The sequence below is a fragment of the Mandrillus leucophaeus genome, unplaced genomic scaffold, assembly GCF_000951045.1.
Source record: "Mandrillus leucophaeus isolate KB7577 unplaced genomic scaffold, Mleu.le_1.0 Scaffold141, whole genome shotgun sequence".
Lineage (NCBI taxonomy): Eukaryota > Metazoa > Chordata > Mammalia > Primates > Cercopithecidae > Mandrillus > Mandrillus leucophaeus.
Window position 1 is genome coordinate 988,728 of NW_012101377.1, and position 12,345 is coordinate 1,001,072.

General features: G+C 50.8%; 1 protein-coding gene across 2 annotated transcripts in view; it reads right to left on the reverse strand.

Annotated features, from left to right (window-relative positions):
* NKAIN1 (Na+/K+ transporting ATPase interacting 1) overlaps positions 1-10,303 on the reverse strand; it is a 14,298-nt gene extending 3,995 nt beyond the window's left edge. Inside the window, exons 1-4 of one of the 2 annotated variants that reach the window (XM_011973993.1) lie at positions 10,200-10,303; positions 4,455-4,592; positions 1,681-1,761; positions 234-431 (exon numbers count right to left, since the gene is read on the reverse strand). In XM_011973993.1, coding sequence (XP_011829383.1) covers positions 234-431; positions 1,681-1,761; positions 4,455-4,514 — 339 coding nt within the window. In that variant the 5' untranslated portion in view covers positions 4,515-4,592; positions 10,200-10,303. Of the gene's footprint in view, positions 1-233; positions 432-1,680; positions 1,762-4,454; positions 4,593-10,199 lie in introns of those variants that run through there. The other variant, XM_011973994.1, reaches the window with a different exon arrangement.
* Between the last annotated feature and the right edge of the window lie 2,042 nt (positions 10,304-12,345).

The following is a 12,345-nucleotide window of genomic DNA, read 5'->3' on the forward strand; positions in this document are numbered from 1 at the left end:
GGCATGTGCCACCACACCTGGCTAATTTTGTATTTTTAGTAGAGATGGGGTTTCTCCATGTTGGTCAGGCTGGTCTCGAACTCCTGACCTTAGGTGATCCGCCCGCCTCGGCCTCCCAAAGTGCTGGGATTGCAAGTGTGAGCCACCCCGCGCCCGACCCATCATCCCCTCTAAACTAGAGCTAAAGAAAGGGATCGGGGAGTGTGTGTAGGGTGGGGGACAGAAGGACTCACTGCCAGAAAGATCTGCAGGGCGCTGCTGAGGGCTTCAATGTAGGGATAGTCAAGCAGGCAGCCAGTGACAGAGATGACATGGTGGTCCTCCAGAGCCAGGCGGGAGTTCAGAACAGGTGTCACCAGGCAGCCTGGTCCATTCTCCATCCACCAGGAGCGGTGCAGGGATGTGTTGAAGGTCATGATGAAGTCCCGGTCCTGGGGGCAAAGGGGCCTGGGATACTGAATGTGAGGGAGAGGAAGTGGGGAGCTACTCCCCCAGCCCAGGGAGACTTCATATTGATGGGTAAAGGGATTCAGGGAGTCTGCACCTGCAAGTCCATATTTGGCCAACAGGTGGCACTTGATGACCACACAGGCCTCACTCTTTTCTCATTGAGATGGGAAGGGGTTTGTGTGGACTCACAGGGGCCTCAGAATTTTCAGAGCTGGAAGGAACATTAACAATTTCCCAGCCACAGGTGAAATCCTCAGTACAGGCCCCTTCACAGCCCATTCAGTCTCTCCACTGCTCCCACTGTGTGCGACCCTGGGCGAACCTCTCCTTTGGGGCCTCAGTCTCCGCATTTGTTAAATGGAGAAGGGCTGGCCTAGATCGGAAGTTCTTACCCAGGGTGTGCACCCAGGTGCCCATCCATGCAGTCACTCATTCAGCAGGTAAATACTCACTGCCTGCCGACCAGGGGCCAAGCACTCAGATGTGCGATCTTATTTTATCCCCTCAGCAACCACATGAAGTTGCAGTTGCTTTATGTCCACTTACTAGATGAGGAAACTGGGGCTCAGACAGGATCGGCCCCTTGCCCAGGGTAATATAGCTAGAAGCTTTCAGAGCTGGGATTGGAACCTAGCAGGGTCAAACTACAAAGCCAATGCTCTTAAATTCACATATTTTGTCTCCTTTATATCTAAAAATAGAAGTCGTGTCTCTCTGGGCTTGCTCTTATTCAAGTGAAACAGTCCTACTTTCTTCAGCAGTTCTTCGTGTGACATGGTCTGCTCAATCTTCCCTGAACAAACTCTAGTCTCTTTCCCTTCTGAAAAATATTGATCAGAATTAGAGCCAAATCTTTGTGATCTAAGCAGTACAAAGCATGTGGCATTTTCACCTCCCTTGCTCTGAATACTCTACCTCTATTAGTGGGGCCTAAGAGTAGCTTTCTGGGCTACCACATACTGTTGGTTTTTACTGAGCTTGTGATCAACTGGGACCCCTGGCTCATCTTCACATGGGCTGCTCTTCAGCCTTATCTGCTCCATCATTGTGTTTGAGGTAGCCAGAAATGGATTGGTAGGTGGAAAACGGGGCACACAGATTATTTGGGCGTGTAAGGAGAGGGAGGCTTCTTCAAGACATGATGCTCTGGTCCTATAACGCAATACCCTTGGGGCAGGGGATGGGAATGGTCAGGTTCTGCCCTGTGGCACTGCCAGGCCTGAGGCTTACCTGGGACAGCTGTCCAACCTCCAAGTAGAAGCAGATGATAAACGCATTCCAGCCAACCCAGAGCACCAGCCAGGCTGCATACTGGGGAAAGCAGAGGTGGGATCAGGGTGGGGCCTGGGGAGTGGGGTAGGGGGAGTGTCAGTGGAGACAGAGCTCAGGGATGAGGAGATCTGGGCAGGGGAAATTATGAGAATACCTCACTCAGAGAGCACAGTGTAGCCTACAAATCATTTACACACCCATCAGGCCTTACAACAGCCCTGCAAGGTTAGCACTGCCCTCTCTTTAGAGAAAACTAATTTAAAGCTGAAAGGAAGTTTAAGCTTTCCAAGATCACACAGCTAGGAGGAGGTAGGGCTGCCACTCAAATCCAAGTTCTCTGCTAGCTAATCCCATCCACTCTGCTAACAACATCCTCTAGACCAGCTGTCTCTAGAATACTGGAATCATTCAAGGATGTTTGTCAAAAATGCAGATTCTGGGGTCCTACCTCTAGACCTACTGATTCCGAATTTCTAGGGATGCTGTTTAAAAGCTGTTTAAGCAATCCCTAGGGGACTGTAACTCGGATGACCCTTTCAGAAACATGTTCCAGGTGGTAAGCCACTAGAGGGCGAGGACTTTGCCTGCCCGGCTCACCACTGCAATGCCAATGCCTAGCACAGAATAGCTGGATGAACCTGTTAAGACTATAGGAAATGGGCCAGGTGCAGTGGCTCATACCTGTAATCCCAGCACTTTGGGAGGCTGAGGTGGGCAGATCACTTGAGCCTAGGAGTTCAAGACCAGCCTGGGCAACATGGAGAAAACCCATCTCTTAAAAAGAAAGAAGAGGCCAGGCACAGTGGCTCACGCTTGTAATCCCAGCACTTTGGAAGGCCGAGGTGGGCAGGTCATCTGAGTTCGGGAGTCTGAGACCAGCCTGACCAACATGGAGAAACCCTGTCTCTACTAAAAATACAAAATTAGCCAGGCGTGGTGGTGCATGCCTGTAGTCCCAACTACTCAGGAGGCTGAGGCAGGAGAATCGCTTGAACCTGGGAGGTGGAGGTTGTGGTGAGCTGAGATCACACCACTGGACTCCAGCCTGGGCAACAAGAGTGAAACTCCGTCTCAAAAAAAAAAAAGTCTTAATTATTATTATTATTTTTTTTAGGCAAAATCTCAGTCTGTCACCCAGGCTGGAGGGCAGTGGATGCTGGGAACTTCAGACCAAAAGAGACAGGAGGTTATCCTGCAGCCTTTTTCCTGAGTATGAGTGTGACATCTTCTCACATGGCTGTGGCTGGAGTCTGGATATAAGGGAACCAGGGAAGGTGGAGGCAGGATCATGGATGGGGCCTGGAGAAAGGCTGGGGTGAGCAGACGACAATGAGGCCCCAAGCATAGAAAGGGAGTCCAGCCTGGGCCCTGGATGCCCTCACTCTGTCACTTTCCTCCCTCCCCTCCTTGCTCTGTAAATTGTACCTGAATGACACAGGTCGATCTGCCCTGCTCCAGCAATCTTTCCATCTGTCTGGAGGGAGAGGGCTGGGATGGGAGGGACTGGGAGCTGCATTGCTAGGGCAACACCGAGACCCCTGGGCCCCTCAGTTCTCCCACATCCCGAATGTGGCCACCTCTGGGGAGAACAGCATTCCACCCATGGCAGTGAGCTGGAAAGGAGGTTAGGGTTGATTTGAGAGCTGGATGCTGCTACCCAAGTCCTGTGCCTGCAATTCTAGTGGCTGTCAGCTGGCAGACAGTGTTGTTGACAGTGGTGCCTGGGGCTTCCCTGAGAACTGGAGAGAAGGGTTCTCTTACGTCAGATGAGAGAGAGCCTTGTTAGTGTCCTGTTCACCTGGCTTCTGGGAGCTGAGCCTGCGGAGGTGGGGAAAGAAGTCCTAGAATGAGTGTGCGTGGGCTCTGGAGGCAGCATGACATTGCATGTCATTGTGATTGTAGGTGTCAAGCATGTATGTAGTAAATCTAGTGAAAAGCCTTTTCGCTCAAGAGAGCCATGTGAAGAGGTCACTGAGGAACAGCAGGCGATACGGGTGAATCTAGCTGAAAGCAGGAGTTTGACAGAGACCATTAGGGACCAGGACTTGGGAAGAGGCTGTCAGGGAGGAGGAGAGAGACTCAGACTCCTGGGACTGGAGCGTAGGGAGGCACTGACCTCAAAGCCACACTAGCTGCTCCAGACCACATCCTTGATGTACATCGGGCAGGAGAGAAAAATGCCAAGCCTTCCTGAAGCTTCCTGAGAAACTACATAAGATGAAACCCACCCCTCCTGTGTCCCTGCGCCCGTCCCTCGGCTTAGTGAGGGCGTGTGGTGCCGTGGCAGGAGCCTTCACTGTAGATCTGATGTTCTAATCCTGCCTTGCTTTCATTAGCTGTGTGACCTTAGGAAGACTCGCAACCTTTCTGAGCTTCAGTTTCCTCATCTGGAAAATGGAGCTGGTAAGGTCTGCGTCACAGGGCTACTGCAGACATGAGATGAAGCACGTGAAATTTAGCAGCGTGCCTGGCACATGCCAGGCACTCACTACATGATCCATTTTGTTTATATTCGGATTATTTCCCTAAAAAATTCTTCAGGAAATAAAAAACCCTGTCTCCTCTGAGCAAAGAAGCACTGGGCTGTGCACATTCACCCCATCTTGCTTTGGGTGGAGCCAAGACCAGTGCCCCAGTGTTGGGAGGCAGTTCTGGTTTTGAGGAGCAGGGAGGGGTGGAGTGGGCGGGGTGAGGAGAGGAGTTGGCTTGGGAAGGGGCTAGGTGAGCCGTACCAGGATGAGGTACCGGGATCGGTACTGCACGGTGCCAAAGATGCCCAGGATGACTGCCATGATGTGCAGGAAGTTGGCTAGGATGGGAGCCCACTGGTAGCCCAGGAAGTCAAAGATCTGCCGCTCCAGCGCAGCCACCTGTGGAAGAGACAGGCTGAGGCCACTGTCATCCCCTGAAAGGGAAGGACAGGGATTCCTGCTTGACCTTGGGGAGCAGGTGGCACCAGTTACCATGGTGATGAGGCGTAAGTCTCAGAACCATCCAGTCCTTCACTACCAAAGGGATGCTGGGGGTCCTTAAGCCTGGTCATTACTTTGGGATGGGCTGAAAGGTGATAGGAGCCAGGATGCAGAACACCTTCCTCCCCACCAAGAGGCCCTTCCCTCTAGCAGCTCAAGCTCCTGCATCTACTCCGTGTGGGGAAGACAGTGGGGTCAGAATCCAGACTGTCACTCCAAGCCTTGGAGGGCAGGGAAGTCCTGGAGCCACAGTTACCTCTTCCAAGGATCCCTATCTGGAGCTTGCCCTGGCCCATGACATCCATGGGCTACAGAGAAGAAAATGCTTTTCACTCCCCTTCCCTGAGGGAGTTGGAATAGATTGCAAAATTGGCCTCAAATCCTCCTCTTCCTGTTTCCATGCTCTTCCGTAGCGCCGTTCTACACTAATGCTGTGCTTGGCCACGCGACTTGCTTTGCCAAAAGGGACTTTGTCAAACACGATGCAAACGTGTTTGAAAAAGGCTTGAAAAATGCATGCGTCCAGTCTGGGCATCATGGTGAAACCCCGTCTCGACAAAAAATACAAACCATTGCCAGGTGTGGCGGTGCGCGCCTTTAGTCCCAGCTACTCGGGAGGCTTAGGTGAGAGAATTGCTTGAGCCCAGAAAGCAGAGGTTGCAGTGAGCCAAGATCATGTCACTGCACTCCAGCCTGGGCGACAGAGTGAGACTCTGTCTCAAAAAAAATAAAGAAAAAAAGAAAAAAAATGGGTGTGCTTTGGAGCTTGCCCACTTGCTTCACTTGTAACAAGACCACCTTGTGAACAAGCCCCAGCTGACCTGCTGGAGGATGAGAGGCCGCGGGGAGGAGAGCGAAGGCACCCCAGCTGACAGCCCATCAGCCATCAGCCACGTGAGCAAAGCCATGCTAGATCACCCTGGATCACTAGCTGAACAGAGACACATAGCCCAGACCAGAAGAATCTCCCAGCTTTCCCACAGAATCATGAACTAAATAAAATGGTCGTTTATTTTTTATTTCTAAATATTTATTATCATTATTTTTAAACAGAGTCTTGCTCTGTCACCCAGGCTGCAGTGCAGTGGGGCTATCTCAGCTCACTGCAACCTCCGCCTCATGGGTTCAAGCAATTCTCCTGCCTCAGCCTCTTGAGTAGCTGGGACCACAGGCACCTGCCCTCATACTCAGCTAATTTTTGTATTTTTAGTAGAGGCAGAGTTTCACCATGTTGGCCAGGCTGGTCTCGAACTCCTGACCTCAAACGATCCACCCACCTCAGCCTCCCAAAGTGCTGGGATTACAGGCGTGAGCCACCAGGCCCAGCCAAATTTTGCTTTAAAGAACCACCTCCTACCATTCTGTCCACATGACATGAGTGGGGCTGACTCATTTCTAGTTTCTGGGGTGGGCAGGTGAGCCAAGTCTAGCCAAATAATCAAAGACAATGATGAATTTAGGGATAGGCACTCACTTTGTGCTCTGCCCCTGAGAATCACCCTGGATATTTGCTAGAATAATCGGGAAGAGCTGCTCTCCTGCCAGGATACCTGAATGGGTGTGGTGTGAGCTTGGAGCTGTTGGTGGCTGCCTTGGCCACCTCAGGTGGATGGCCTGCCTGAGGACAAAGCCATAGCTAAGGTACGGAGAGAGTGTGTGTGGGAGGAAGACTGAACACACACAAGGGAATGTCCTGTGCCATCTTTCAGGCCTCTGAATACAGCCATGCCTAAAGCTGGTTCTCCCTCCTTGTCCTGCCGATTTTTGTCATTTGCAACGAAGATCCCTAACTACAACAGAAGAGGAGAGAAGAGGGTCTGGCTGGGGAGGGGGAGGGAAGATTCAGATAAAGTGAGAAGATGTAAGAAGCCTTTTTCCAGGCAGGGAGGCAGGAGGAGGTGGAGCTGATGCTACCACACAGATGGCAAGGCTTGGGCAGAGACCAAGGAAGCTGCAGGCTTGGGCAAGGTGGTGAGGGAAGCCTGGTGGTGCCAGGCCCAACCTTGGCATTTACCCACCTGGCACCAGCCTGCCTCTTGATGGTGACTCCCCTCCCAGGGATCTGCAGATTGTAAAGCTCATCTCTCACTGGATGCTCCTTGGCAGAACGGCAGAGCTGGAATCATTATTTCATTTTGAGGAAAGGGAAGATGAGGTTCAGAGAGGGGAAGTGACTTGTCCAAGGTCACACAGCAGGTTGGTGGCAGAATAGGCCTTTCTCAGCCACCTGTCCTATCTTGGCACCACCTTTCCCATCTTGGCATGGGTAAGGGAGTCAAGAAGTGTAAATTGTGGTGGGAAGTCTGCCTCTGACTCCTGGGTGACTTTGGGCAGCCCACTTTCCCCGCTGGGTTTGGCGCTCCTCTTCCATGCATGGAAGTCACTGGACTAGGTAATCTCCAAGGGCCCTTCCAGCCTTGACTTCCATCGTCTGCTGGCCTTGGGGGAGAAACTCCCCAAGCTTGTTCAGGGGCCTCTGTCACGGTCACGGTCTCTGTCTGCTGCTCCTATGCCACTCTTCCTCCAGTCCACTCTTCCTCTTTCCACCCTGACTCTGCCTGGCCTTGGGAGCCTTGGTGGTCTGGGGTCCAGCTCAATGTTCTTGACTCAGCTGTTACCTGGCCCTAAGGGAGAAGGTCTCCGTCAGAGGATGGAGGAGGAGGCTGTGACAGAGCCATCCAGGCTCACGGTGCAGCTGAGGCACCCTGCCAAATACGTCCACCTAAGGCTGGGCGCGGTGACTCACGCCTGTAATCCCAGCACTTTGGGAGGCCAAGGTGGGCGGATCACTTGAGGTCAGGAGTTTGAGGCCAGCCTGGCCAACATGGTGAAACTCCACCTCTACTGAAAATACGAAAGTTAGCTGGGTGTGGAGGCTAGGGGAGGAGAATTGCTTGAACCTGGGAGGCAGAGGCTGCAGTGAGTTGAGACTGCGCCACTGTACTACAGCCTGAGTGACAGAGTGAGACTCTGTCTCAAAAAAAAGGAAAAAAAAAAGTCCACCTAAAAGATGATATCATCTCCACCCAAACTGGCACCTACTCAAAACCCCTCTGTTCTCTGTGACCTTATTGATAGAAAACAGAGAGGGATAGTTTGTTTTGTTTGTTTGTTTTGTTTTTTAAAGCAGTAGCAGATTTGTAGTCACTTAAACTCAGATTCAAATTCCGGCTCTGCTGTGTGACTTAGAGCAAGTCACTTTCCCTCTCTGAATCTATTTCTTCAACTATAAATAGAGAAGATAATCCCTCTCTTGAGAAGTTGTTGTGGGGATATAGAGATATCGCATAAACTAACAGACAATTAGACTTAATATATAGCAGCTAATTAATAGAAGGCTTAACAGTCTAAGCTTCTTAGTTTGGCACTGAGGGCCCACTAGGATCTGGCTCAGTCCTGTATTTCCCATCAGCTCCTGCCCCCAAGAGGCTGTAACAACAGTTGAAGTCCTACCTTCATTTGTCTTTGCCTTATTTTTTATTTTATTTTTTATTTTGAGAAAGAGTCTTGCACTTTTGCCCAGGTTGGGGTGCAATGTGGTGATTACAGCCCACTGCAACCTCAATTTCCTGGGCTCAAGGCATCCTCCTGCCTCAGCCTCCTTAGTAGCTGGGACTACAGGCAGGTGCCACTGCATCTGGGTAATTTAAAAATATTTTGTAGAGATTGGGTCTCACCATGTTGCCTGGGGTAGTCTTGAACTCCTGGCCTCAAGTGATCTTCCTGCCCTGGCCTCCCAAAATGCTGGGATTACAGACATAAGCCACTGCTCCGGGCCTCCCTTTGCCTTTATCCAAGTCCTCCTTAGTTTTCACGGTGTAGCTCAGTTCCCTCTTTTGGTAGGAAGGCCTCCCTGACTGGCCCACAGGGACTGCTCTCTCCACTTGACATGGAGTGGAGGCTGTTCTTCCCACTCTCAGCATGGCTCTGGCCTTCCTTCATCCTCACGCCCAGCAACCATTCACTCATTTATCTATAACCAGCCAGACCCATTTATCCATCCATCCGACATCTGACATGCCCTCACCCAGCCAGGGTTCATCACTTATTTATTCACAGAACGTTTAGTCTATGGCAGGCTTTGTGCTAACTCCCGGATGTAGGAGTGAAGAAGTTGTGGTCCCTGCCCCTTTGAAACTCAGGACCTACTTAGTAGAGGAGGGGGACAGGAAATCAGTACAAACCGGGGAGTCAGGGCTATGACCCAGGCCTGAAAAAGGCCATCTCTTCCTCTGATGGTGAGTGCAGATTTAAACAAATCTTTTTTTTTTTTTGAGATGGAATCTAGCTCTGTCGCCCAGGCTGGAGTGCAGTGGCACACTATCAGCTCAATGCAAGCTCCGCTTCCTGGGTTCACACCATTCTCCTGCCTCAGCCTCCCAAGTAGCTGGGACTACAGGCGCATCCCACCATACCCAGTTGATTTTTTTTTTGAAACGGAATCTCGCCCTGTCGCCCAGGCTAGAGTGCAGTGGCTCGATCTGGGCTCACTGCAAGCTCCGCCGCCTGGGTTCAGGCCATTCTCCTGCCTCAGCCTCCCCAGTAGCTGGGACTACAGGTGCCTGCCACCACGCCCGGCTAATTTTTTGTATTTTTAGTACAGGCGGGGTTTCACTGTGTTAGTCAGGATGGTCTCTATCTCCTGACCTCGTGATTCGCCCGCCTCGGCCTTCCAAAGTGCTGGAATTACAGGTGTGAGCCACCGCGCCCGGCCCCAGTTGATTTTTGTATTTTTTGTAGAGAACAGGATCTCGCCCTGTTGCCCAGCCTAGTCTCCTACTCTCCTGGGCTCATGTGATCCACCCACCTTGGCCTCCCAAAGTGCTGGGATTACAGGCATGAGCCACCATGCCTGGCCTAAATATATATTTTTAAAAATTTAGATGTAGCCTGGGTATAGTCATTCACACCTGTAATCTCAACACTTTGGGAGGCCAAGGCCAGAAGATGGCTTGAGGCCAGGAGTTCTGGACCAGCCTTGGCAACATAGTGAGATCCCATCTCTATTAAAAAAAAAAAAAATTAGATTCAGTGTCTTATAAGCAATCTTAAAGTTATTATTTTTTATTAGAAAACCAAGTCAAGGCCAGCGCGGTGGCTCACACTTGTAATACCAGCACTTTGGGAGGCCAAGGTGGGTGGAATACAAGGTCAGGAGTTTAAGACCAGCCTGGCCAACACGGTGAAACTGCCTCTACTAAAAATACAAAAATTAGCTGGGTATGGGGGCAGGTGCCTGTAGTCCCAGCTACTCAGGAGGCTGAAGCAGGAGAATTACTTGAACCTGGGAGGTGGAGGTTGTAGTGAGCCAAGATCGCACCCTTGCACTCCAGCCCAGGTGACAGTGCGAAATTTGGTCTCAAAAAAAAAAAAAAAAAAAAAAAGAAAAAAGAAAAGAAAAAGAAAACCAAGTCAAATATTCCAGAACTTCTGCTTGTGTAGCAGTTACATGCAGCTAATTAACAAATAATAATAGGAACAAAATAAGAGGAATACCTTTCCCACCTGGTTGCATCAGCTCTGAAACACGAATCTGAGGGCTGCAGTGATTGTAAATCATAACTGGTTTTGCTGTGTCTTTGTTACTTAGAAGGGAGGAACTGTGCAGACGCAACAACAATCTACTCCTTTGCAAAAATTGCAAATGCATGTGCGCTGGGGGAAAAATTGACTTCGGAGAGATTTTTACCTGGTCAGCTGCAAGCCGAGCCAAGGTAGCTTCTTGAATCCCTCTCCTAAGTGAGCTGGGGTGAACGTTCCTGGGGGCAGTGGAAACAGACTTCTCCCTGATCTCCTGCCAGGGGAAGGCTGGCCACCACCCCACTCAGTTACTGTTTCTAAAATACAAATCTCATCCCAGCCACACAGAAAGAGCCCCCTGACTGTCGTCCCAGAGTGACAGATGAGAACATGTCACCCAGGCCTCACATCCCTGTCTTCACCTGCCAGTGCTCACAGAGGGAGCCCCACGTTCCTGCCCATCAGTCCTCTCTGCCTTTGATCTCTGTTCTCCCCTGACCCAGCTCTCTCTTTTTTCTTTTCTTTCCCTTCCCTTCCCTTTTTCTTTCCTTCATTCTTTCTTTTCTTTCTCTTTATTTTTCTCTCTTTCTTCCCTTCCTTCCCTCCCTCCCTACTTCCCTCCTTTCCTCCCTCCCTCCCTCCTTCCTTCCTTCCTTTTTTTTTTTTTTTCATGGGGTTTAGCTCTTGTCACCCAGGCTGGAGTGCAATGGCACAATCTCGGCTCACTGCAACCCCCACCTCCTGGGTTCAAGCGATTCTCCTGCCTCAGCCTCCCAAGTAGCTGGGATTACAAGTGCGTGCCACCATGCTCTGCTAATTCTTGTATTTTTAGTAGAGACGGGGTTTCTCCACATTGGTCAGGCTGGTCTCAAACTCCCGACCTCAGGTGATCTGCCCGCCTCGGCCTCCCAAAGTGCTGGGATTATAGGCCTGAGCCCCTGCACCTGGCCTGCTTTCTTTTCTTTCTTTTTTCTCTTCTTTTCTTTTGTTTCTTTTCTCTTTTCCTTTCTTTTCTTTTTTCCTTTCCTTTCTTTTCTTTTTTCCTTTCCTTTCCTTTTCCTTCCTTTTCTCTCTCTCTCTTTTTTTTTTTTTGAGTCAGAGTCCCATTCTGTCACCCAGGCTGGGGTGCAGTGGCGCAATCTCAGCTCACCACAAACCCTGCCTCCCAGGTTCAAGCGATTCTCCTGCCTCAGCCTCCCAAGTAGTTGGGAATACAAGCCCCTGCCACCATGCCTGGCTAACTCTTGTATTTTTAGTAGAGATGGGGTTTCACCGTGTTAGTCAAGGCTTGTCTCGAACTCCTGACCTCATAAGCTGCCCACCTCAGCCTCCCAAAGTGCTGGGATTACAGGTGTGAGCCACCGCACCACCCAGCTCTTTTCTTTTCTTTCTCTCTCTCTCTATTCCTTCCTTCCTCCTTTTTTTTTTGAGTCTCACTTTGTCGCCCAGGCTGGAGTGCAGTGGTGCGATCTAGGCCAACTTGCAACCTCCGCCTCCTGGGTTCAAGCTATTCTCTTGCTTCAGCCTTTCCAGTAGCTGCAATTACAGGCACCCACCACCACGCCCGGCTTAATTTTTTGTATTTTTTAGTAGAGACGGGGTTTCACCATGTTGGCCAGGCTGGTCTTGAACTCCCGACCTCAGGTAATCCACCTGCCTCAGCCTCCCAAAGTGCTGGGATTACAGACATGAGCCACTGCACCTGGCCTTTCTTTCTTTCCACCTTGCCTTGCCCTACCCTGCCACGGCACCCAGCCCGGCCACCTGCACTCTGGATCCAGCTCCTCTTGTCTTCTCAGGAGCCCATACCATTCACAGTCCCTTCTCTCTTGTAAACATAGCTTCTCCCTCTCCCCAGATCCTTCTCACTGGCTCTTAAGCTCAAAGCCTCTCCCATTAAAAAAAAAAAATAGTGTCTGGGTATAATAGCTCACACCTATAATCCCAGCACTTTGGGAGGCCCAGGGGGTAGATTGCTTGAGCTCAGGAGTTTGAGACCAGCCTGGGCAACATGGCAAAAGCCCCACCTCTATTTAAAAAATACAGGCCGGGCGCGGTGGCTCAAGCCTGTAATCCCAGCACTTTGGGAGGCCGAGACGGGTGGATCACGAGGTCAGGAGATCGAGACTAT